Source organism: Myotis lucifugus, unplaced genomic scaffold (genome assembly GCF_000147115.1).
Source record: "Myotis lucifugus unplaced genomic scaffold, Myoluc2.0 scaffold_738, whole genome shotgun sequence".
Classification (NCBI taxonomy): Eukaryota; Metazoa; Chordata; class Mammalia; order Chiroptera; family Vespertilionidae; genus Myotis; species Myotis lucifugus.
In genome coordinates, this window is record NW_005871786.1 from 153,005 (window position 1) to 174,061 (window position 21,057).

Here is a 21,057-nt window from a genome sequence, read left to right on the forward strand (position 1 = left end):
CATACTTGCATGACAAGCCCGGTTTTCATGCTGGGTCATTGGAGGTCCGCCATGTGTTGGCTGACTGCTCCAGGCACTGTGAGCCCTGCCCTCACAGGCACCAAATACAAGAGAGTATGTGTTTTCAGCTTCAGTGGATCTGTTTGTGGAGCACAAGTACCATTTAAATAATAATAAGAAAATAATGGTTCTCCTGCAGCCCTCCAAGGAGAATGTGCACATTCTGCCAGTGCAGGGTGGGCATGCGGAGCTGCAGAAGGTGGCCAGGGGTACACGGCCTGCACCTTGCCCAGAACTCTGTTTGTGCTCCCACTCTCCAGTGTCTTATTCCACTTCCTGGTACATACCCGCCCATATGACTCTCTCCATAACAAGCGTTGTACAGCTCGATTTTATAGTAATACTTTGCAGGTAGTCGTGAAGCAAAGTAAGGGAGAATTTTAATTTGTAGCAGTGGAAAATGTCAAGGTGTGAACCATTAGCACATCATTTAGAGAGATTCTTAACAAGCATGACATTTTGGGGGTGGTGATGACTGGTATCCAAATAAAAAATACAAATTGACCTTTAAAAAGAATCTTACTCTCTGGCCGGTTTTCTCAGTGGTTAGAGCATTAGCATGGAACAGTCCTGGGTTCCATTCCTGGTCAAGGGCACATATCTGGGTTGCAGGTTTGATTACCAGCCCCAGTTGGGGTGCATGCGGGAGGCAACCAATTGATGTGTCTCTCTCACTTCGGTTTCTCTTTCTCTCCCTCTCCCTCTCCCCCTCCCTCCCTCCCTCCTACTCTCTCTAAAACACCAATGAAAAAATACCAAGTGAGGATTAACAACAAAAAATACCTTGTCATAGCCCTGGCTGGTATGGCTCATTTGAGTGTCGCCCCATGCACAGAAAGGTCACCGGTTGGATTCCCGATCAGGGCACATACCAGGTTGCAGGTTTGGTCCCCAGTTGGGGTGCCTACAGGAGGCAGCCGATTGATGTTTCTCTCTCATATAAATGTTTCTCTATTTTCCTCTTCCTCCTCTTTAAAAATCAATAAAAACTTTTTTTAAAAAAAGAATCTTATTATCAAAGAGGAACAAATGATGAACTAAAAGGCATATTCGAGTTCATCTGCTCGACCTAAAAATGTAATTAGTGTCAATATTGAGAAGAAAATATTGATGCTAATTTGCTAACTTGACCTTTGAGGGAAACTCCACAAAGAAAAATGTAAAAGGTGAAATATGGAATGTGTAAAAACCCAATGAAAACAGTAGACTCCACCCTGCCCAGTGATTCAGTTGATTGGAACATCATCCTGTGCACCAAAAGGTTGTAGATTGGACTTCTGGTCAGGGCACCTGCCTAGGTTTCGGGCTCAATCCCCAGTTAGGGTGCATGCAGGAGGCAGCCAATCAATGACAAAGGACATATCCTGGGGTGAGGATTAAAAAGATTCTCTCTAAAAAAACAGTAGAGCCCATGTTTTTTCCTTAATGATGTTCTTGTGAGGGAAACTTAAAATTACCAAAATGAAGAAGACCCTTGAAGGTCAGTGGGGCAAGGGTGGACTTTATGGAAAGTCATGCTGGCCTTTTGGATATCCATGCGGAGAAGAACCTTGATGCTGCCTCACATTATATACATATATTAGTTTAAAATGGATAATAGATATAAATGTGAAGGGTACAGTTCTAGAAGAAGGCATGGGAGAAACTCTTCGTGGCCTTGAAGTAGGCAGACTTCCTCAACAGAGCACAAATGCCACCACCCATAAAAGACTTCACTAACAGTAAGAACAACTGTTCATCAAAAACACACTGCCCAGCTGGTATGGCTCAGTGGTTGAGTATTGACCCATGAACCAAGAGGTTGCTGTTTTGATAGCTGGTCAGAGCACATGCCCGGGGTTTCAGGCTCGATCCCCAGTTGGGGGCGTGCTGGAGGCAGCTGAGGATGATGTTTCTCTCGTTAATGTTTCTATCTCTATCCCTCTTCCTCTCTCTCTAAATATCAATAAAAACATTTTTTTAAAAAGATACACTCACGATGATAGTGAAAACTGCCACAGACTTGGGAAAGAACACCCAATTTTAAAATGGGCAAAAGGCATGAACAGACATCTTCTGGAAGAAGATGTCCCCATGAGCAATCAGCATATGAAAAGGTGATGGGGATCATTGCATCAACAACATCAAATGAGTGTGAGATGCCTGAACAGAATGGCTACAATTCCTTTGAGTGTATGAAGCAGTTGTACCTCACACTACTCAAGATGACATAAAGATGAACTTTCTGACCCAGCAACTCCAACCCTGATTATAAGCCCAGGAGAGCTGAGTGCATGTCCACCAAAGACTTGTACAAGCACATCCACAGCAGCTATGATAGTAACCAATGAAGTAGCCCAAATAGTGTCCACCTCCAGGAGAATGTGTTGATGGCCCAATTGTACAGCAGAATTCTAACAGCCACAAAACCAGAAATACCACTGCTCCTTCAATGAATCTTACATTCTGTTGAGTGAAAGAAGCCAGAAACTAATGAGTACCTACTGTGTGCTTCCAGTTATATGACGTTCAGAAGCTGATCCACAATGATGGGCATTGAATAGTGGTTACCTCAAGATGGGGAATTGGCAGGGAAAGGCCATGAGGGAGCTTTCTGGGGTATTGGGAATATTTATCAGTCTGAGTGTATACGTGAAAATGTTCATAAAGGTATATACTTAAGATGTGTGCAGTGTCCTGTATAAGGTTATACCTCAATTTAAAAAGAAACACTTGGAGCCCGGCTGGCGTGGTTTAGTGGTTGAGGGTCGACCTATGAACCAGGAAGTCACGGTTCAATTCCTGGTCAGGGCACATGCCCAGGTTGCAGGCTCGATCCCCAGTGTGGGGCGTGGAGGAGACAGCCAATCAGTGATTCTTTCATCATTGATGTTTCTCTCTCTCCCTCTCCCTCTCTGAGATCAATAAAAATATATTTTAAAAAAGAAAGAAAGAAACACTTGGAAATGGCAGCCTGAATTTGTTAATGGGACATTAGATATTTTCAAACCAAAACATGTCAAATATCAGTGTACTTTCTTAGTCATCCTACAACTCACTGAAAAACCTTCCTCAGTCTCATGTTTAGCTGTATATCATGCGCCAAAAAATGGCTTCCACAACAAATAGTTTTTCTCCCACCCTGTATAAGGTTGGATGAGAAATCAGCCAATAAATGAAAACTAGCTTTTAGGGTTCAGTGACCCCTTGTAAAGACTGTTCTGTTGCAGAATGCTGAGATCCTGGTAGGGATTCTGAGATCCAGTTTGATGCTCCCAGCTGATGTCAGACCCACGTGGCAGGACACCTTATCAGAGGGTATGATGGTTTACATTTAATCTCACATCCCCCTGGTATGCATAGTGTCACAGAACTTGGAGTTCTCCGTTAGACAAGAAAGAACTATAAAGGAGTTACAAGGGGGACTGCACATGTGACCATTGAAGGAGGCTACCATGCCCTGGCCTTGAGAAGCATTTGGTTCAAATTTGGAGCACGGCCGTCCACTTGCTAGTTTGCTGGTGGTCATACGGGAAGAGATCAAGTGTGCACATAAACTCAGGAAAACAGGCTGTTTTCCTGGTTGAAAAGTACCTCATTTGGCAGATACTTTCAAAGACGTTTGGGTACAAAGTTTACCTACTTAATGGATAATATTTCTGATGTTCTTAAAAAACTGAATTTGAAACCATGGGGAAAACAACAACGTGGTTCAGCCTGTTGAGGGGTTAAGTGACAATCCATAGACCACCCTCACTTCTGACACCTCTGCAGAGTTCAGGGGTCCCCAAGACCACCCTCAGGCTTGAGGATTCTCTAGAAAAATCTCAGAGCTCTCTGAAAGGTGTTATACTCGTGATTATAGTTTATTAATTACAGCAAAAGCATACAGATTAAAACCAGCGAAAGGAAGAGGTACATGGAGCAGCATCCAGGAGAGCTCCATGCCTTGAGCTTCCTCGCCCCACGGAGTCCCAGACAGCACTGGCAACATCAGCTGGCAACAACAGGCACAGAGCATTGCCAGCTGGGAATCCTTGGTGTCTGGGGTTTTTATTGGAATTTAGTCACTTAGACACGACTGACTGCCCATGTGGCAGGCATCTCCAGCCCCTCTGTAGGTCGAGCCGATACCATGTGACCCAGTGCCCCTGCCCTAAATCACATTCTCAGACTATTGGCCCAATGTGCCCAGCAGGCAGGACACTCCAGGGGGGTTGAGAGATGGTCTCCCCGGAGCCAAGGGCGAAGGCCAGACCTCTCTCTGGGATAAATTTTTTTGCAACTACATGTCACACACTGGGAAGATTCCAAAGGACTGGTCACTGTGCCACACCAAAGAACTGGGGTGCAATAAAATTGGAGGTTGCCTAACTCGCACTTTCTTGTCTCAAACTTTCAATTGCTCCTTTCCAAAAGAGAAAATGAAACTTTTGGGGTTTTTTTTCATTGCTTTCTAGAACCCTATAATTAGCTAAATTCTATACTTGAGTTCAATCTAGAGCCTGAGGAGAGAATGGTTACAACTAGGTTTTTCCTAGACCCCAAAGAATGATATCAGGACGATGTCAGCTTTTGAAATCAGAGTCAGGAGCCTGCCTTGTGGTGCTGCTGTTACTAACCAGAGGGACCACAGGTGGGAGCCAGGGTTGCACCTTGATTTGGTGACTCACCTGAAGTGGCTCAGCTGTGCTCTGCTGCATGTCTGAGCAGGATGTCCTTCCGTCAGCTGGCATCACTCCAAATGTTGCTTTTCACTGTTTGTTTCAAGATGCCCCAGTTATATTTAAATACCAGTGCAATCTTGTCTAATACTCCCTTTGTATTTACATCCTTGTCCATATGAAGGTAATGTCCTGTCTTGTAAGCTTAGCTTCCTTCACATGTGTCAGATTCAGGGCTGCCTTGCCCCTCCCTCCCAAGACCCCATGCGCCCTGTGAGTGGCGCTTCCTGGAGTTGTGTGGGTGTCTGGCCTTCACAGCCACGGCGGCCTCAAATGGGTTGTGGTGAAAATGCACTTTGCGCAGTAGGGCCCCTGGAGAGTATGGTACTGTGCCTTTGACCTGTGCTGGCACAGATGGCCCCAGGGCCCTGGTGGCCTCAGATAGAAGTGCTTCATAAGCAGAGCCTGAGGACAGCAGGAGCCCGCCAGGGGAGAGGGAAGGATTGTCACAGGTAGAGGAGACAGCGTGTGCAGCCTGGAGGCTGAGTGCACGGGTTTCCCCGACCAGAGGAAGCTGAGGGGCTCCCACAGGGGTCAAGTCAGTGCCGGGCGTCACAGGTGCCTTCTTGATGATTAGAAATCTCAAATGGCATCAAAGAATCCACTGGTCAACAGCCAAAATCGAAAACTGAATTAAGGAATTAAGTTGGAACTAAGAGTTTGCACTTCAAACGTAAACATACAAGTAAGTCAGGCTCCTGGGTCAGGTTGGTTCTTAGTCGTGGGGCTGTGAGTGCTGCCAGTTGGTGTCTTCGTTTCTTGATCCTTCAGAAGCGCTGTCTGCAGAAGCCAGTTAGCAGGTGTGCAGATACCCTGGGGGCCTTGGGAAAGTTTTCAGAGAAGTGCATTTGCTGAGGTGCTGCCTCGGCAGGCAGGCCCCAGAGGGCCCCATACAACCTTTTGTGTACCCCCAGGCCGCAGTAGCTGTAAGGGCTGTGGGGCGAGTGTCACAGATCTGGTTTCAATGTGCGTGTCTCTGCCTATTTCCAAGTCTGCGGCACAAAAATTGAAGCCCCTGTGTGGGGTTATAGAGATCCCCAATGAGATAACATGGGCCAGGCATGCAACTCAGAGGCCACTGTGAGTGAAAAAGGGCCCAGCCAGATCCCCCGTCATCCCAGGCCCAGACCTAATGGGGACTGCCCAGGGCCTGCAGGCCTTTCCCTTTGCCCCTGCACCTCCATTGTTAGAATCAAAAAGAAGTTGACTTCAGAGTTGAAAGGTTATGCCTTGATTTACAAGAAAAACTGGAACAACTTAACAAGCCCAGGGCAGGTTGTCAGGTTGAAGCATTCTTAGAAGAGGTCACTACAGGTGGCTCCAAGATGCTCAGGACCGGCCCCTGGAGGAGAGACGGCAGAGCGTGGGAGCTGTACCCTGAGGGGGCAGGGAGGCCTTGGGGTTCTCTAGCCCTGAGAAGGCCAGATGGCCCTTCATCTGGAGCCCCAGCCCAGAATGGATGTCTCCAGAGGAGGAGGCGGCTCTGCCTGCGGGCCCAGGTCTGGGGTCAGCGCTATCTGCTCGGCACCCAGCCGGGAGTTTCACCTGAGAGGCACCGAAATGAGATGTCTTAGAAAAGTGCTGATCCCATCATCAAGCCCCGGGCCAGCCTGAGAGTGGGTGCAGGCTGGGCTGAGGGCCCAGTGGGGCTCAGAGCCACAGTAGGATTAGCCAGGTGCCCGTGGAGCAGTGCTGTGGTTCTGAGCCTGCCATAGAATTTGCTGGAATAAGCTCCACCTGCCTTGTTTATTGGACTGTTTATCACGCAAAACAAAACAGGTTTAGAGGGGGCTTAAAACTAGAATTACATAAAGCTTCAAACAGGACAGGGACAGATACCTGGACTCTGGAAATAAGTAGATTTGGGTGAACAGGTTGAACCTTGATTCCCCCACCCTCCAATCCCCCCACCCATGGAGTCCTGTCCAGGTGAGAACCTTCTAAAGTGCTCAGTGCATTTTGTCAAGCTTGTGCTACTTCTGTATGCAAGGAAAACAGAAAAGGGGTGTTCATGACAATAGGAGATACTAAACAGGTAACACAGGAGGTATGAAATGAATGGGGGGAAAGGATGGGAAAAAAGGTCCGAAGATGCGGTCGAGTAAGTGAGAAATCACAAAAGAGGGTAAAATTTAAAATTAAGCCAAGAGACAGTTGGATAAAAAGATGAATTGAGAAATGTTGAACTTCTGAGGTGAAACTAGTTAAAAATATAAGTTAACCAAGGTGAAAAATTAGCTGGAGGGAAGGAAGAAAGAGTGGGTGTGAGGTCTCTAGGTAGGTGTGGAAGTGGTCCGTCAGCCCTGTACTGCAGCGGCAGTTTCCCCGGCTGCTGACCCCAGACACCCCCCACCCATTCTCTCATAGACCAGAGGACCCAGTGCCCTCGGTTCCCAATGTGGGGATCCTGCAGTCCGTGGCACTCCAGAAGGAGCTTGCGGCCCTCTCTACCATAGACCTACCTGCTCAGCACTCGAAGCTGCTGACATGGATTAATTCAGAAAATCAAGCACAATTCTTTTTATTTATAATATATTTTATTGATTTTTTACAGAGAGGAAGGGAGAGGGATAGAGAATTAGAAACCTCGATGAGAGAGAAACATCGATCAGCTGCCTCCTGCACACCCCCTACTGGGGATGTGCCCACAACCAAGGTACATGCCCTTGACTGGAATCGAACCTGGGACCTTTCAGTCCACAGGCTGACGCTCTATCCACTGAGCCAAACCAGCTAAGGCTCACGCACAATTCTTAAGGCCATGGTCCCCTAGCTCTGCAGAAAGTGGCCTTTGGCCTCCCTGCACTCACATGACCACCTCCACAGGCCTCTGAGAAATGCTCTCTGCAGTGCCATAAACCTGTCACGGGCGCTCTGTTCTTTGTCCTGGTCACCCACAGCTAATGCCTTCTGAACGCCTGCCACAGCACAATACAGCCTGCTTGAGAAAAGGGCCCAGCATGAGTTGCGTGCCTGGCCCATGTTATCTCATTGGGGGTCTCTATAACCCCACACAGGGGCTTCAATTTTTGTGCCGCAGACTTGGAAATAGGCAGAGAGATGCACACTGAGACCAGATCTCTGTGACACTCGCCCCACAGCCCCACATGCCACACCTAGGAGCGCGTCTGGATTATGATCCAGCTTCTGCTGCCTGCTCTGTGACCCGGGCCTTCTGTCTTTCTCTCCCAAAGCTCAGATCTTGCCTCCAAAATTCGGGTTTCAAACTAAGTGGTTTCCCGGTTTGGGTTACTTGGAGGGGGAGTCGGGATTTTTAAAAAATGAGATTTGGAATTTATATTTGAACTAGATTGAGACATGCACCCCCAGATGTGTTGTTGGCTCATTTGAACCTATCAGCTCGTTAGACAATCACCATCGGAACCTACAGCCCGTGTAGCCCTTGGCATTCGGACCCTGCAACAAAGCCCCCACCCTCTCTCTGCAGTGGAAGAGTGTGGCATGCAGGGCAGCCTACATACCATTCTCACTGGTGAATATCATTTCCCTCTCACTCATGCTTAGTCAGAATTTTTTCTGTACCTCAAAGCTGTAAATTTAACACCAAAATAGATCTTTTAAGGGTGGATGGATGCTCAACTGGTGGAGGCTCTTAGTAAATATTTGTAAATAAGTGCATCTACCCCAGACTTCTTACTTTTCTAATCCTTAAGATATCCTTGACTTGGTAATGTGTCCAAAAATTAAGACTAGGAAATAATTCTATACTAGTACAACCAACTCCCTTTTAATGTGTTTCATCAATTCATTTTCAAACTTTGTTTATCGAGTACCTTCTGAGATTTGTTTCATATAATACTTTGCTAAATCAGGTTTGAAAATACTGAGTTGCTCATATCCAGGACCTTGGCTCAGTTCACTGGTTGAGAGTCAAAATAGAAAATGGTCTAGAAGGTGTCATTGAGAGATGGCATAGGAACATTGTCTGAACTGGACTCTAGGAAGGAGAGCAGGGCTGAGGGAGTCCTTCCAGGCAGACTGGAACCACTTCTAGCTTGAGCACCATCTTCAATCGATTGCTTGTGCCTGCCTGAGACCGTGGGAGCTCAAGGGATAGTGCTGTGATCACTTTTTTATGTCTGCCCCGTCAGAGGATGTGGAAGTAAGGACACCAAGCAGTCTGGTACCATTGCTGTTACATTCTTTCTGTTGTTTCACACCAGGGGTCAGCAAACCAAATCTGCAAATCAGCAGCAAAGACAAAAAAATCTTCCCTGGCCAGTTTGATTCAGTGGTTCTATTCCTGGTCAAGGGCACATACTTGGGCTGCAGGTTTCAATCCCTGCCCCGTATGGGTGCATGCAGTAGTAACCAATCAGTGTGTCCCTCTCATATTGATGTCCCCCCACCCCTTCTCTAAAAACCTATGGAAAAAATATCCTTGGGTGAAGGTTAAAAAAAATAAATCTGGCCTGCCACCTGTGTATGGATAGCTTGTGGATTAAAAATGGTGTTGTTTTTTAGATGATTTTGAGAAAATTAAAAGACTACTATCTCATGATGTGAAATTCAGATTTCATTGTTTATAAATAAAGTTTTATTGGAACACAGTCAGAGCCCATTGGCCTGTAAAGTCTGTGGCTGCTTTTGTGCAACAATGGCTAAGTTGAGTAATTGTGACAGATATGGTATGGCCCACGAAGCCTAAAATATTTACAGTGACTGTTAACAGAAAAGGGTTGCTGACCCTTGATTTAGAGTGGGGTATGATATAGGACAGGGGTCCTCAAACTGCGGCCCGCTGAAAACATTTATCCTGCCCGCCAGGTGTTTTTGCCGCCGCTGCCTGTCCTGCTTAGCAGCCGACTTGTCCCGGCCCCGCAGTGCGCATGTGTGGAATGTCTGAGGGACAGTGAACTGGCCCCCTGTTTAAAAAGTTTGAGGACCTCTGATATAGGAGGTAGAGTTGCTGACTTAGCCTAGGGGACTTCTTCTCAAGTCCTGCCTGCCACCAATTTTCTGTGTGTGTCTGTAGCCACCTTTCATAGCCTCTCTGGTTTTTTCCATCTGTTTAGCGAAAGGTACTGATAGATGATCCCTTAGATACTGAAAGTCCATGGTTCTGTATTTTCAGGGCTCTGATATTCTCTTCTGATTCTTTGTTCCTCTTCCAGGAGTTATAATTTTATTTTAAGGATAAACCAAATAATATACTCAAAGGGATGTGTCAGTTCAGACTTTTGGCTTCTGCATGTCAGGAACCCAATTCTAAGCCTTAAGGCAGAGTAGGGATTTTTTTTTTGGCCTGGAGGCCATGGAGGAGTTAGTGAAGACTAGTTCTTGGGATCTAGAGTTGTCAGTCACCTCTCTCCTCCCACGGTTCTCATGGCTGAACCGTGGCTACCACAAGTGACTGCTGCTTCCCCAGCTGGTGGTAGAAAATCCCAGAAAAGGACTCTGATTGGCTGGCTGGTGCTGTGGTCCTGCTTGATGATAGTCAGCCCCACCAGAACCCCAAGTTAGTGTAGGGGAGAGCACTTTTCCACAGAGAGGCAAACACTGTCTGTTCAGGTTAAATAATAAGGGTCCCACCAAGGCTATTCAAGCTCCAAGGAGAAGGGCTTGTAAAATTAGACAAGGCTTTGGTCTCTCTGAGCACCTCCTGCGTATCATGTCCCTGTTGTAGTGATGGGGACTGGGCAGTGACAAGGTTGAGGAAAGTCCCTGCTCTGGGAGCTGACATCTAGAGGTAGAATAACATCATCATTTTTCTCATCATCATATGGATTGGCAGCAACAGCCATGGTTGCTGTTGCCAAACCAGTGACAACCTGAGCTAGAGGCATTAGGGCCATGGCAGGCTGATCCTGACAGCTTCATGGTTCTTCCAGACTCCTTCATTTCCATCCCACCCCTGCCAGGACTGCCAGACATGGGGCAGGGCTGGGGATGGAGTTCCAAACAACTCTGTCTGCAGGAGCTTTTTCAGAGCAAGTCTCACAAGTAGGAGGCTGTTGCGGTGTACTCTGCGGTGGGACTCCTGGTAGTTGCTTCCAGAGTCTTTTCTATAGCAGGATGGTATATAAATGACCGCACGGGGTTGGGGGTGGTGAGGCACCCTGGTTAGAGGTGACCTTCATGAGACCCAGGTCCAAGCCCTGCCCTGTGACCCTGAGACTTTCACCCTGCGCTCTCTCTTCCTCCGTTCAGCAAATGTTTATTGAGGACCTGCTGCATACTAGGCTTTGTTCCAGGTGCCACAGACAGAGTAGTGAATAAAACAGGCAAGGTCTCTGCCCTCTTGGCTCGTGTTCTGGGTGTGGTGGGATGAATGGTAACTTCTATGGACAGAAACTAACCAGGGTAACTGGCCTCATAGCCAATCATGTAAATAGGTGAAAATATCCAAGAAGAAAATGCAATATCTTTGTGACCTGGGAGTAGGCAAAGATTTCTCTAACAGGGCAGGAGAAACACCAGTTATAAGAAGAAATACTGATAAAGTAGACTTTGATTAACACTATTATCTATTCACCAAAAGACCATCCAGGGAGTAAGAAGACACACCATAGATTGGAGAAGAGGTTTGCAATAAATATGTCCAGCATAGCACTCCCAGGGGAAGCAAAGACATGAACAGGTGTGCCTGACAGGCTGTCAGACCCCAGTGCACCTATGAAAAGGTGGAAATGTGAATTAAAACCACAAAGCGATAATGCACAGCAGGACGTAGACCACCCACATCGAGGAAGAGCGACAGGAGCAAATGCGGCTGCACAGAACCAGGACGCTCACCTGCTGCTGGAGGAGTGGACACGGGCTCAGTAGCTACCGAAGCTGGATGTCCTCTGCCCCCAGGTAAATTCCCAAGAGATGCGAGCCAAAAAGTCAGACACAAGTGTCCACTGCCACTTGTTTTGTATAATATCCCAAAGCAGACACAGCCCGGTGCCCCGCAACAGCAGATGGACAAGTGGACCACGGGGGTGCCTGCTCTGGAGCACAAAGCAGTTACTAAACAGTGAACTGCTACATGCGCCAATGGATAAATCTCATGGATGACGGTGAGGGGCACTGCCAGGCCTGGGGGCTCACCCTGTGTGATCCTGTAACATCAAGTTCAAGAAAAAGCCAAGCTCAGTCAGTGTCAAAGGTCAGGGAGGCTCACAGGAGCCTTGGGCACCTCAGGGAGCCAAGTGCTGAAGATGTGTACCTTTGTCTTAGAGCTCACGCCTCCTTTTTTATTAAGAGGTCTGAGGGCAAGGTGGACAGAGGTCAGAGCACTCTCAGGAGAAGGTGACATTTATGCTGCGGTGAGGGCAGGATCCTGGGTTTCTTAGGAGAGCGGTGACGTGGGCGTGAGGAGGTAGAGATGGACGCGACATCAGAGGCCATGGATAGTCCATCCTGGAGGACTGTGCGGCTGTCAGAAGGACTTTGGGATTTATTTTCAGGAGGTGGAGAGCTGTGGGGTGTCCACCTCTGATAAAGAGATGAGGAGGGCCGGGCCGGTATGGCTCAATGGTTGAACATCGACTATGAGCCAGGAGGTCACTGGTTCAATTCCTGGTCAGGGCACATGCCCAAGTTGTGGGCTCTATCCCCAGTGTGGGGTGTGCAGGAGGCATCTCATCATTGATGTTTTATCACTCTCCTCCTCCCTTCTCTGAAACTGACAAAATTTTTTTTTTTTTAAGAGAGAGATGAGGGGGGTTGGTGAGCCAATCTGGATGGCTCTTGATCTCAAGCCAGTGGCTTGGGGTTTAGTGGACTGACTCTCTAAGGGACTTCTGAGCAATTAAAATCTTAAATCAGTGGCTTTCCAAGAAGCCTTGGCTGTCTGAGAGAGGACAGTTTTAAAAGACCCTGTGGTCCTGGCACCCTCTCCCTCCTTGTGTACACCCAGGTCAAGGCTATCTGCACTCAGAGCTCATTACATCTGAGAAGAGCAAGACGCAATTCCCCCAAAGATGTATAAGTGGAGGCCCTGTTTCTTTGCTCTCAAACAGTTTCTTAGGGTGGCAGAGGAGAGGGGGTTTTGTTATGAAACTTTCTGCTCTATTACAGCACTAGAGTCCCACCTCTGGAGGGCCACACACACCCCTGAGGCCGGCTACCTGCATGGATTTCACGGGTGACAGGGCGTGTGGCCAGGCTCCACTGGCCCTGGCACTGCAAGCAGGGCTTTTCAAGCTGGAAGTCTGTGCCCATTAGTGGGCTGTGAAGTGAATTTTGTGGGTCCCAGCTGGCCTTTCTCAGTGAGATAGAGTAGAAATCGGAGTCCATTGCACTTTGTAAGGGAGACTAATGCCCCACAGAACTTGTTATTTTACACGTGTGGGTGAGAGTCCTGGGTCAGAGTGTAAAATGCAATGCTCCCCAGCATCGTGCCAAAGTGTGGGATGACACTGCCGTGAGAAAGGAGGGCTCTTTGCGTGTTTTGTTACCTGTTCTCATTTTTGGAGTTGACATAAATGAATGGCAGTTGCTTGTTGCCAAACCACCCACCCGCCTGTTCATGAGAGAAAGGAAGCCTGTGTCAGGGAGGAGCTCCCTGGCTGGGAAGGACAGCCTGGAGGGGGTGTGCCCTCCTTTACACCTGGTGTGACACCTGGACCCTGCACAGGGCAGGAAAGAAAGCGGGAGGCGGCCACTTACTGGTGTCCTCACGTAACACTGGGAGGAAGGCAAGGCCCGAGGTGGGCTGTGTCCTGCCAGGGCAGGCTGAACTTTTGCCTTAGTTCCTTCATCACAACAGTTGAAATAACAGTGTGATGAGAACCCGTGTTAAAGTGTGTCTGGCCCACAGTGGTGGCAGTTGTCCAAGGCAAGTAAGGTGCAGGGACCGGGTCCCAGCCGTCTTTCAGGCCAGGGCCCTCATGATGCACAGAAACCCCAGGTGAACAAAGGCTTCCAGGGATCCCACTGGGAACAGCCTTGGGGAGGTGGTGCTGGCCAGGCTGCTCCTTAAGGCCATTGTGAAATCGGGGCATCCAGCAACGAAACCCGAAGGGCAGTTGTGTTGTCACTACTGTCTTCCAGAATAGTAAACAGAAACAGGAGTGGGGGCCAGCGTTGGGATGGAGTGGGCATCTGTCCTTTGAGAATTCTGTTGAAAAGAAAAGGAAAGCAGTTGAGCCAGGGGCTCAGCCCACGGGCAGCTCTGGGCCCGAATCCACGGTCTCTGTTGTGACTGAAAAGCCCGAGTGGTGAAGCAGCCAGAAGGAGGTGGGGCAGCAGAGGGGGTCAGATGTTCTGACAGCAGGACCTGGATCAAAGCACAGCTGGACTGTGGGCGCCTGGTGGGGAGAGAGGCTTGGAGAGCAAGGTGGTCACCAGGTCACCAACTCCCCGGATGGCCCTGGGCCTCTGCTGACTGTTTTGGAGCCGCAGCAGGACGGAGCCCCTGGGGCACGTTAGGTTCCTGGAGGCAGAACCGCCATCCTGCAGGCTGGCTGAACAGCAGGGAGACTGACACGGGGGCATTGTCTTCTCCCCTGGTCCTTCAGGCCTGAATCCAGCCCCTGTTCACTCCCTCCCCGGGATGATGTCTCATCTGAGCTGCTGTCCCTAGTACAGAGCCAGGCTCAGGTGTGGCGCAACCTGCTGGCCTGCTGCACAGGTTTCACCACGAGTGAGACCCAGGAGTGGGTGCAGGAGGCCCGGTCATCTCTCATGGGTACACAGGCCACATCTTTCCTCAGCTCCCTATGGGAAACAAGGAAGCTGAGGAAAAGGCTAGAAAACAGCTTTTATCTTTCGTTAACATCTTGCTGGGGGGCATCTTTCTTCCTGGGTTTTTGCCAGATTCTCTGAAGGTCACTGCTCCTAAGTGCTGCCTGCAAGAGACACAACATGTTTGCAAACAGTCACCTCTCTGCAAATGCTGGTGCTCAGTGCTCCCAGCACCGGGCAAACTGATACTTGCCTCGTGCATAATCGTGACCTGTCCAGTGCCGAGGCTGGCTTTGTGTGGCACGAGGGCTGAGGGGGTCGGGGAAGTTGGGTGAGCTCAGAGCCTGGATTGAAATACATCCCTGGCCTCTCCATGCATGGTTGCCTCTCAGGAATATTCCAGAGCTCTCAGGACAGCACAGGTACAGGAAATAATTCCTAAGCTGGCTTTGACTTTCTCACCCTCTCTGTCATCAAACCATGAAGGGGGGTGGAGTTCCCCCAGTTGGCAGGGCCTGTGAGTAATGTCCGTTCTGCTCCCTTACAGTAGTAGTGGACGTCAGCTCAGCGAGGTGTTCATCCAGCTGCCCTCCCGCAAGGAGCTGCCTGAGTACTACGAGCTCATCCGAAAGCCCGTGGACTTCAAGAAGATTAAGGTAACCCCAGCGTGGGGGGGCTCTCTCACTGATCCAGGACCTTGGCCCCCTGGCCAGAGACCCGATCACTGTCTCCTGGTGTTCTCGTGGCCCCGTGTCCCAAGGACGTGTCATCAGGCCACCAGCGTTCAGGACTCCTGCCGGTTACCCAGACTTTAGGCCTCAATCATGTGGCTCTTGTGTTCAGTGGGTCTGAGCTTCTGAGTCTGCACAGCGGAGCCGGAGACTCGGCTGTGACCTTGCTAAGCAGAGGGACTCCCAGCCCCGGGTCCCCAGGCACAGGTGGAGCCCTGCGGTCAGGCTGCTCTCTGTTCTCCCGCAGGAGCGCATCCGCAACCACAAGTACCGCAGCCTCAACGACTTGGAGAAGGACGTCATGCTGCTGTGCCAGAACGCGCAGACCTTCAACCTGGAAGGCTCCCTGGTGAGGAGGCGTCCCTTCCCACCTTCCCAGCTGGGCCCCAAACTACCATGCCCCTCTCTCCATATTAAATTGCCTGGTGTAAAAGTAATTCCCAACAACTGGGAATATTTTACTAATTACAAAAGCAGTATGTGTTCATGACTGAAAAACAGGGCAGAAAATAAAGGCAAGTAAAATAGAGAAAGGAGACTCAGTCCCCTCCATCCAGGTGGCCCTGTGAACAACTCCTGTTTATCTTGGAATTTTATTTTTAATTCACTAGGGAACCCTCTTGAAAGGAATCTTATGGATGGTTCCTTTCCTATGATGAAATTAACACACAGTCTCAATGTAGGAAAGTTTTGCCAAATGTGTTTGGGATAGGGGCCTCCTGGAAAAGGTTTTACAGTCATAAATTTGGGGAAAATGAGGGATGTGCATTTCTGGTTACTGCAGATCTCAGAGCCTTTAAAGGTGCTCGCTGTGATTCTGGGGGAGAATCCTTCAGCTGTTTCGTTGTTTTGGGGGGAGATTTTTGTGTGTTGCTTTTTCTACCTTCAGCTGTTTCTAAACTAACACACCTGACCTTTTGTCTGGAGCCATTTCATAATCCTGATGTTCTCTTGGGCACTGATTGGGAAAGGACAGTTGAGATGTCCCTCTGTCCCACATGGGCCAATCTGGCCAGAGCTCCCCCTCCTTTGGGCCCCAGTCCTCTCAATACCTGCATGTTTCTGCCCAGATCTACGAAGACTCCATTGTCCTGCAGTCCGTTTTCACCAGCGTGCGGCAGAAAATAGAGAAAGAGGATGACAGTGAAGGCGAGGAGAGCGAGGAGGAGGAGGAGGGCGAGGAGGAAGGCTCGGAGTCCGAGTGTGAGTCCTGGGGTGTCTGGGTGGGTGGTTGTGGCTTCCCGGGATAGTCAGGATCACAGGGTTCATGCCCACCTGAGAGAACCAGAGGTCTCGTGCCCCGTCCATTCACAGCCTGCCCAGCTCCCAGGTGCCCCCAACTCAGGAGGTGCCGTGCTCTCCTGAGCTCATGTTTTTGCCCCCCTTTTTTATCCCACCCCAGCCCGCTCAGTTAAAGTGAAGATCAAGCTGGGCCGGAAGGAGAAGGCACAGGATCGGCTGAAGGGGGGCCGGCGGCGGCCAAGCCGTGGGTCCCGGGCCAAGCCGGTGGTGAGTGACGATGACAGTGAGGAGGAGCAGGAAGAGGTAAGCCCCAAGGCCCTGGGACAGGCGGGAGGTCCAGTGGCAGTTGGGTCATTGGAAGTCCATCCCCATGCCAGCTCCTGGACCCTTACCAGGTGTATCGGTTAATAATGCGGATTTTTTTCAATAGATGGAGTTACACATATATTGATATATATGCGATTTGATATGTGTGCTATTTTGTTGTATTAACAGCAAGCTTCAAAACTTCATATGTCAAATTTGCTGAAGGTGTTATCAGATATACTTTTACACTTAAAAATGTCGAATTTCGTGCAAAAAAAAGAGCATTTGCGGGAAGTTTTAATTCATTACTTTATTTTGAAGAAAAGTGCTGCTGAAAGTTATCGTATACTTCGGGAAGCTTATGGTGAACATGCTCCATCTCAAGATACTTGTGAACGCTTTAAAAGTGATGATTTTGATGTGAAAGACAAAGAATGTCCAGATCAACTGAAAAAGTTTGAAGACCAACAATTACAAGCATTATTGGATGAAGATGCGTGTCAAACTCAAAAACAACTTGCAGAAAGATTAAATGTTGCTCAGCAAACAATTTCCAATCGTTTACAAGCAATGGGAAAGATTTCAAAGAAAGGAGAATGGGTGCCACATCAACTGAACAAAAGACAAATGGAAAACCGAAAAGTTGCCGAAACCGGTTTGTCTCAGTGGATAGAGCGTCGGCCTGCGGACTGAAGGGTCCCGGGTTCGGTTCCGGTCAAGGGCATGTACCTGGGTTGCGGGCACATCCCCAGTAGGAGATGTGCAGGAGGCAGCTGATTGATGTTTCTCTCTCATCGATGTTTCTAACTCTCTATCTCTCTCTCCCTTCCTCTCTGTAGAAAATCAATAAAATATATTTTTAAAAAAAGAAAACCGAAAAGTCATCAGTAAAATGTTGCTTCAACAGCATGAAAGAAAGTATTTTTGCATCAAATTGTGACTGGTGATGAAAAGTGGATTTATTTTGAGAATCCTAAACGCATAAAATCATGGGTTGATCCAGGTCAACCTTCAACATCAACTGCAAGGCCAAATCGCTTCGGAAAGAAGACAATGCTCTGCGTTTGGTGGGATCAGGAAGGTGTGGTGTATTATGAGCTTCTAAAACCAGGTGAAACTGTTAATACTGATCGCTGCCGACAACAAATAATCAATTTGAACGACGCTTTGATCGTAAAACGACCAGAACGGTCCAGAAGACACGGCAAAGTAATTTTGCTTCATGATAACGCACCATCACACACTTCAAAACCAGTTAAAGACACGTTAAAAGATCTTGCCTGGGAAGTATTAACCCACCCGCTGTATTCACCAGACCTTGCTCCTTCAGATTACCACTTGTTCCGATCAATGGCACACGTACTTTCTGAGCAGCACTTCAAAATGTACGAAGAAGTGGAAAATTGGGTCTTTGTATGGTTTGCCTCAAAACAAGAAAAGTTCTATTGGAACGGTATCCACAAATTACCTGAAAGATGAGGGAAATGTGTAGCTAGCGATGGACATTACTTTGAATAAAGCACTTTTGATGTTTCTCTTGAAATTACCGTGTTTTCTGATTATAATATCCGCATTATTAACTGGTACACCTGTTAGGCTCTCACATCCCCACTCCACAGATGGGGAAACCGAGGCTCATCGTTATATGACATGTAACTCAAGCCCAAGTCCATGTGACACTAGAACCAGTCCTCTGCACCAGTGGGCATCTGGGGACAGGGTGGGTATCCCGTTCTGTTCCCACTGCAGGAGCCTGCACAGCTGCCTGCCAGGACCCCAGGGCTGTCCTGCCATGGCCCAAAGTGGGGCCAGGTCTTTTTTTGAGCTCAGGGGCAGGAGACACTGGGATTCGAGATGCCCCTGTACAGTCCCTGTCCCCTCAGCCTTCCCAAGCAGACACTGCCTGGCCATCCAGCCACAGCTGTCACAGTGTCCTTACCCCATGTGCCTGGGTCTCTCCGCTCGGGGCTCTGTTCTGGCCAGCCTGGGAGGATTTCCTAACAACGCTAGTGGATTAAAAAATACCTGGCTCCACAGTTACAAAAGGATATGGAGCAAAAACCATGAATGGGGCTGATGCATGTCCCCTGTTGCAGGCTGTGGTCCCCACACACTGGGGAGAAGCTGCAGGCTCGTCAAGTCCACAGAGGGCGGTTTTGGGGATATGGGGTGCGGGAGCAGACCACATGCTGGTCTAAACAAGCTTTGCCTCCTGGTCCCAGTCCAGACACCTGGCCCTTCCCTGCTGTGGGGCCTGGGCAGTTAGTTCACTTCACTTCCGAGCCTCAGTTTCCGCTTTCTGCAAAGCAGAGAGGTGGGCTGGGTTATGGGGCCAGGCTCCTGGCCAAGCTCAGTAGGCGCATTTTAGTGTTGCTCTTCTTCTATAGCCATTTGTAGTAATAATAGCAAAACTAAGTACCTTGCAATAAATCTGACGGAAGACTACATGACCTTATGAGGGTGTCGTTCTGCCTTGAACACAAGGAGGGGTGCCCGTGCTTCAGGAGAGGAGGTCTGGGCTATAAGAATGCCCCACCTGCCCAGTCCAGACCCAGCAGGGCATTTTATGGCTCTTGCCAAGCTGCTCAGAATGTTTAAACAGAAGAGCAAAGATCTTTCATGGTTAGGAACAGCCACGGTGGTTTTGAAATGCAAGGTCAGGGGCACAGGGACGGGGCAAACAGCAGTGGGATGCAGCAGGGAGGGCCTGGTGAGACTCCCAGATTCCAAGGAAGAGTCAGTATGGGTACAGGGGCCAGTCCTCAGGCGACAGATGGCGTGGCAGAAGGGGCTGAGGCCAGAGACCGCTCCACCTCCAGCCTCAGGGCCTGTGCTGCTCACACACACCCAGGAAAAGCAGTTCCCTTGCCTCCGCCAGTGTTTCAGTCTTGGGGTCCCCTCCAGGATGCAGACAACTCATGCTCTCTTCTCCTGTCCCCCTCCAGGACCGCTCAGGAAGTGGCAGCGAGGAAGACTGAATCGGACATTCCAGAGTCTCGACCCCAAGCCCCTCGTCCCAGAGCCGAGGCGGTGTAGCTCTTAGCAGTAACGGGTAGCAGCAGATGTAGTTTCAGACGTGGGGTATAACTGTATAAACAAAAATCTTCCATATTTATACGGCAGAGAAGATGTAGGGCTGTTTGTGTCTGGTCCTGTCCTGGCATCAGTAGCGTTTGTTAACGGCATTAACTGTTTAAAATGACAAAGAATTATGAATCGGGGAACACACGACACCTGTTTTTCTTTTCCTTTCCTGGCAGTACTGTTGCAGCCGCAGTTTGGAATCACTGTAGTTTAAGCCGTGGATGCATGTGTGTAGCCGTCCACTCCTTGTACTGTATTTTATTGGACAGGTCACGCTCGCTGGGGCCCGGGGTCCGCAGGCCCGGCGGGGGTATGTCAGTGTCACTGGATGTCAAACAGTAATAAATTAAACCAACAGCAAAACTCATCCCTTTGCCTTCTTCTGGTGGACTCGTTCCTGCTCCTGGCGCATTGGCAGTGAAGCCTGGCAGCCTGTGTGGAGCCTCATGTCCTGGCACCAGCTCCCGGGTAGCCTCTCACGGTGGATACTGAGGCCGACCTCACACCATCTAAGGACAAGCTCAGGCTCTTGGCCCTGCCACTGTCATTCCCACCACTTGTTAAAGCCTGCCCTGTCACAGGAAGCACGCAGCATGGACCCTGCCCTACCTGCAGCCAAGGTGGGATTAGGGAGATGGTCACATGAACAGGCAGGTGCCATACAAAGCGGTCAGAGCTTTCCAGTCCACCATCTGGACCCCCACAGAGAAAGGTTCTATTGGCTGCTCTTGTCCTCAGTGTAGGTCACACTTTCCTGTTTCTTTGCATGTCTTGGAATTTGTTGTTCAAAAGTGGGCATTTTATTTTTTATTTATTGATTTTTTTATTTTTATTTTTCTTGTATGTGCCCTGACTGGGGATTGAACCTTGAAACCGTGGCATAGCAGGATAACGCTCTAACCAGCTGAGCTACGCAGCCAGGGCTAAAAGTCGACATTTAAAAAATAGATTGTCACAACTCTGAATTCCGATTCCTCCAAGGAGTGTTGTGTTTTGTTTTATTGTTTGCTTAGTCATTGCTGAACTAACTACAGTTTATGTCTCCCCAACAGTGTGCAGCAGCTGATGGCTGCTCAGTTCTTTTTTCTTTTTTAAAAAATATATTTTATTGATTTTTTACAGAGAGGAAGGGAGAGGGATAGAGAGTTAGAAACATTGATCAGCTGCTTCCTGCACAACTCCTACTGGGTATGTGCCCGCAACCAAGGTACATGCCCTTGACCGGAATCGAACCTGGGACCCTTCAGTCCACAGGCCAACGCTCCATCCACTGAGCCAAACCAGTTAGGGCTTTC

At 48.9% G+C, this 21,057-nt stretch overlaps 1 protein-coding gene across 11 annotated transcripts in view; it reads left to right on the forward strand.

Annotated features, from left to right (window-relative positions):
- The window catches only part of SMARCA4 (SWI/SNF related, matrix associated, actin dependent regulator of chromatin, subfamily a, member 4), a 93,675-nt gene extending 73,546 nt beyond the window's left edge, over positions 1–20,129 (forward strand). For 7 of the 11 annotated variants that reach the window (XM_006105947.3, XM_014447994.2, XM_014447995.2 and 4 more), the window contains 5 exons: positions 14,947–15,055; positions 15,378–15,479; positions 16,201–16,333; positions 16,533–16,675; positions 19,624–20,129. In XM_006105947.3, coding sequence (XP_006106009.1) covers positions 14,947–15,055; positions 15,378–15,479; positions 16,201–16,333; positions 16,533–16,675; positions 19,624–19,656 — 520 coding nt within the window. In that variant the 3' untranslated portion in view covers positions 19,657–20,129. Of the gene's footprint in view, positions 1–2,027; positions 2,722–14,946; positions 15,056–15,377; positions 15,480–16,200; positions 16,334–16,532; positions 16,676–19,623 lie in introns of those variants that run through there. The other 4 variants (XM_006105946.3, XM_014447998.2, XR_002827020.1 and 1 more) reach the window with 3 other exon arrangements.
- The last annotated feature ends 928 nt before the right edge of the window (positions 20,130–21,057 follow it).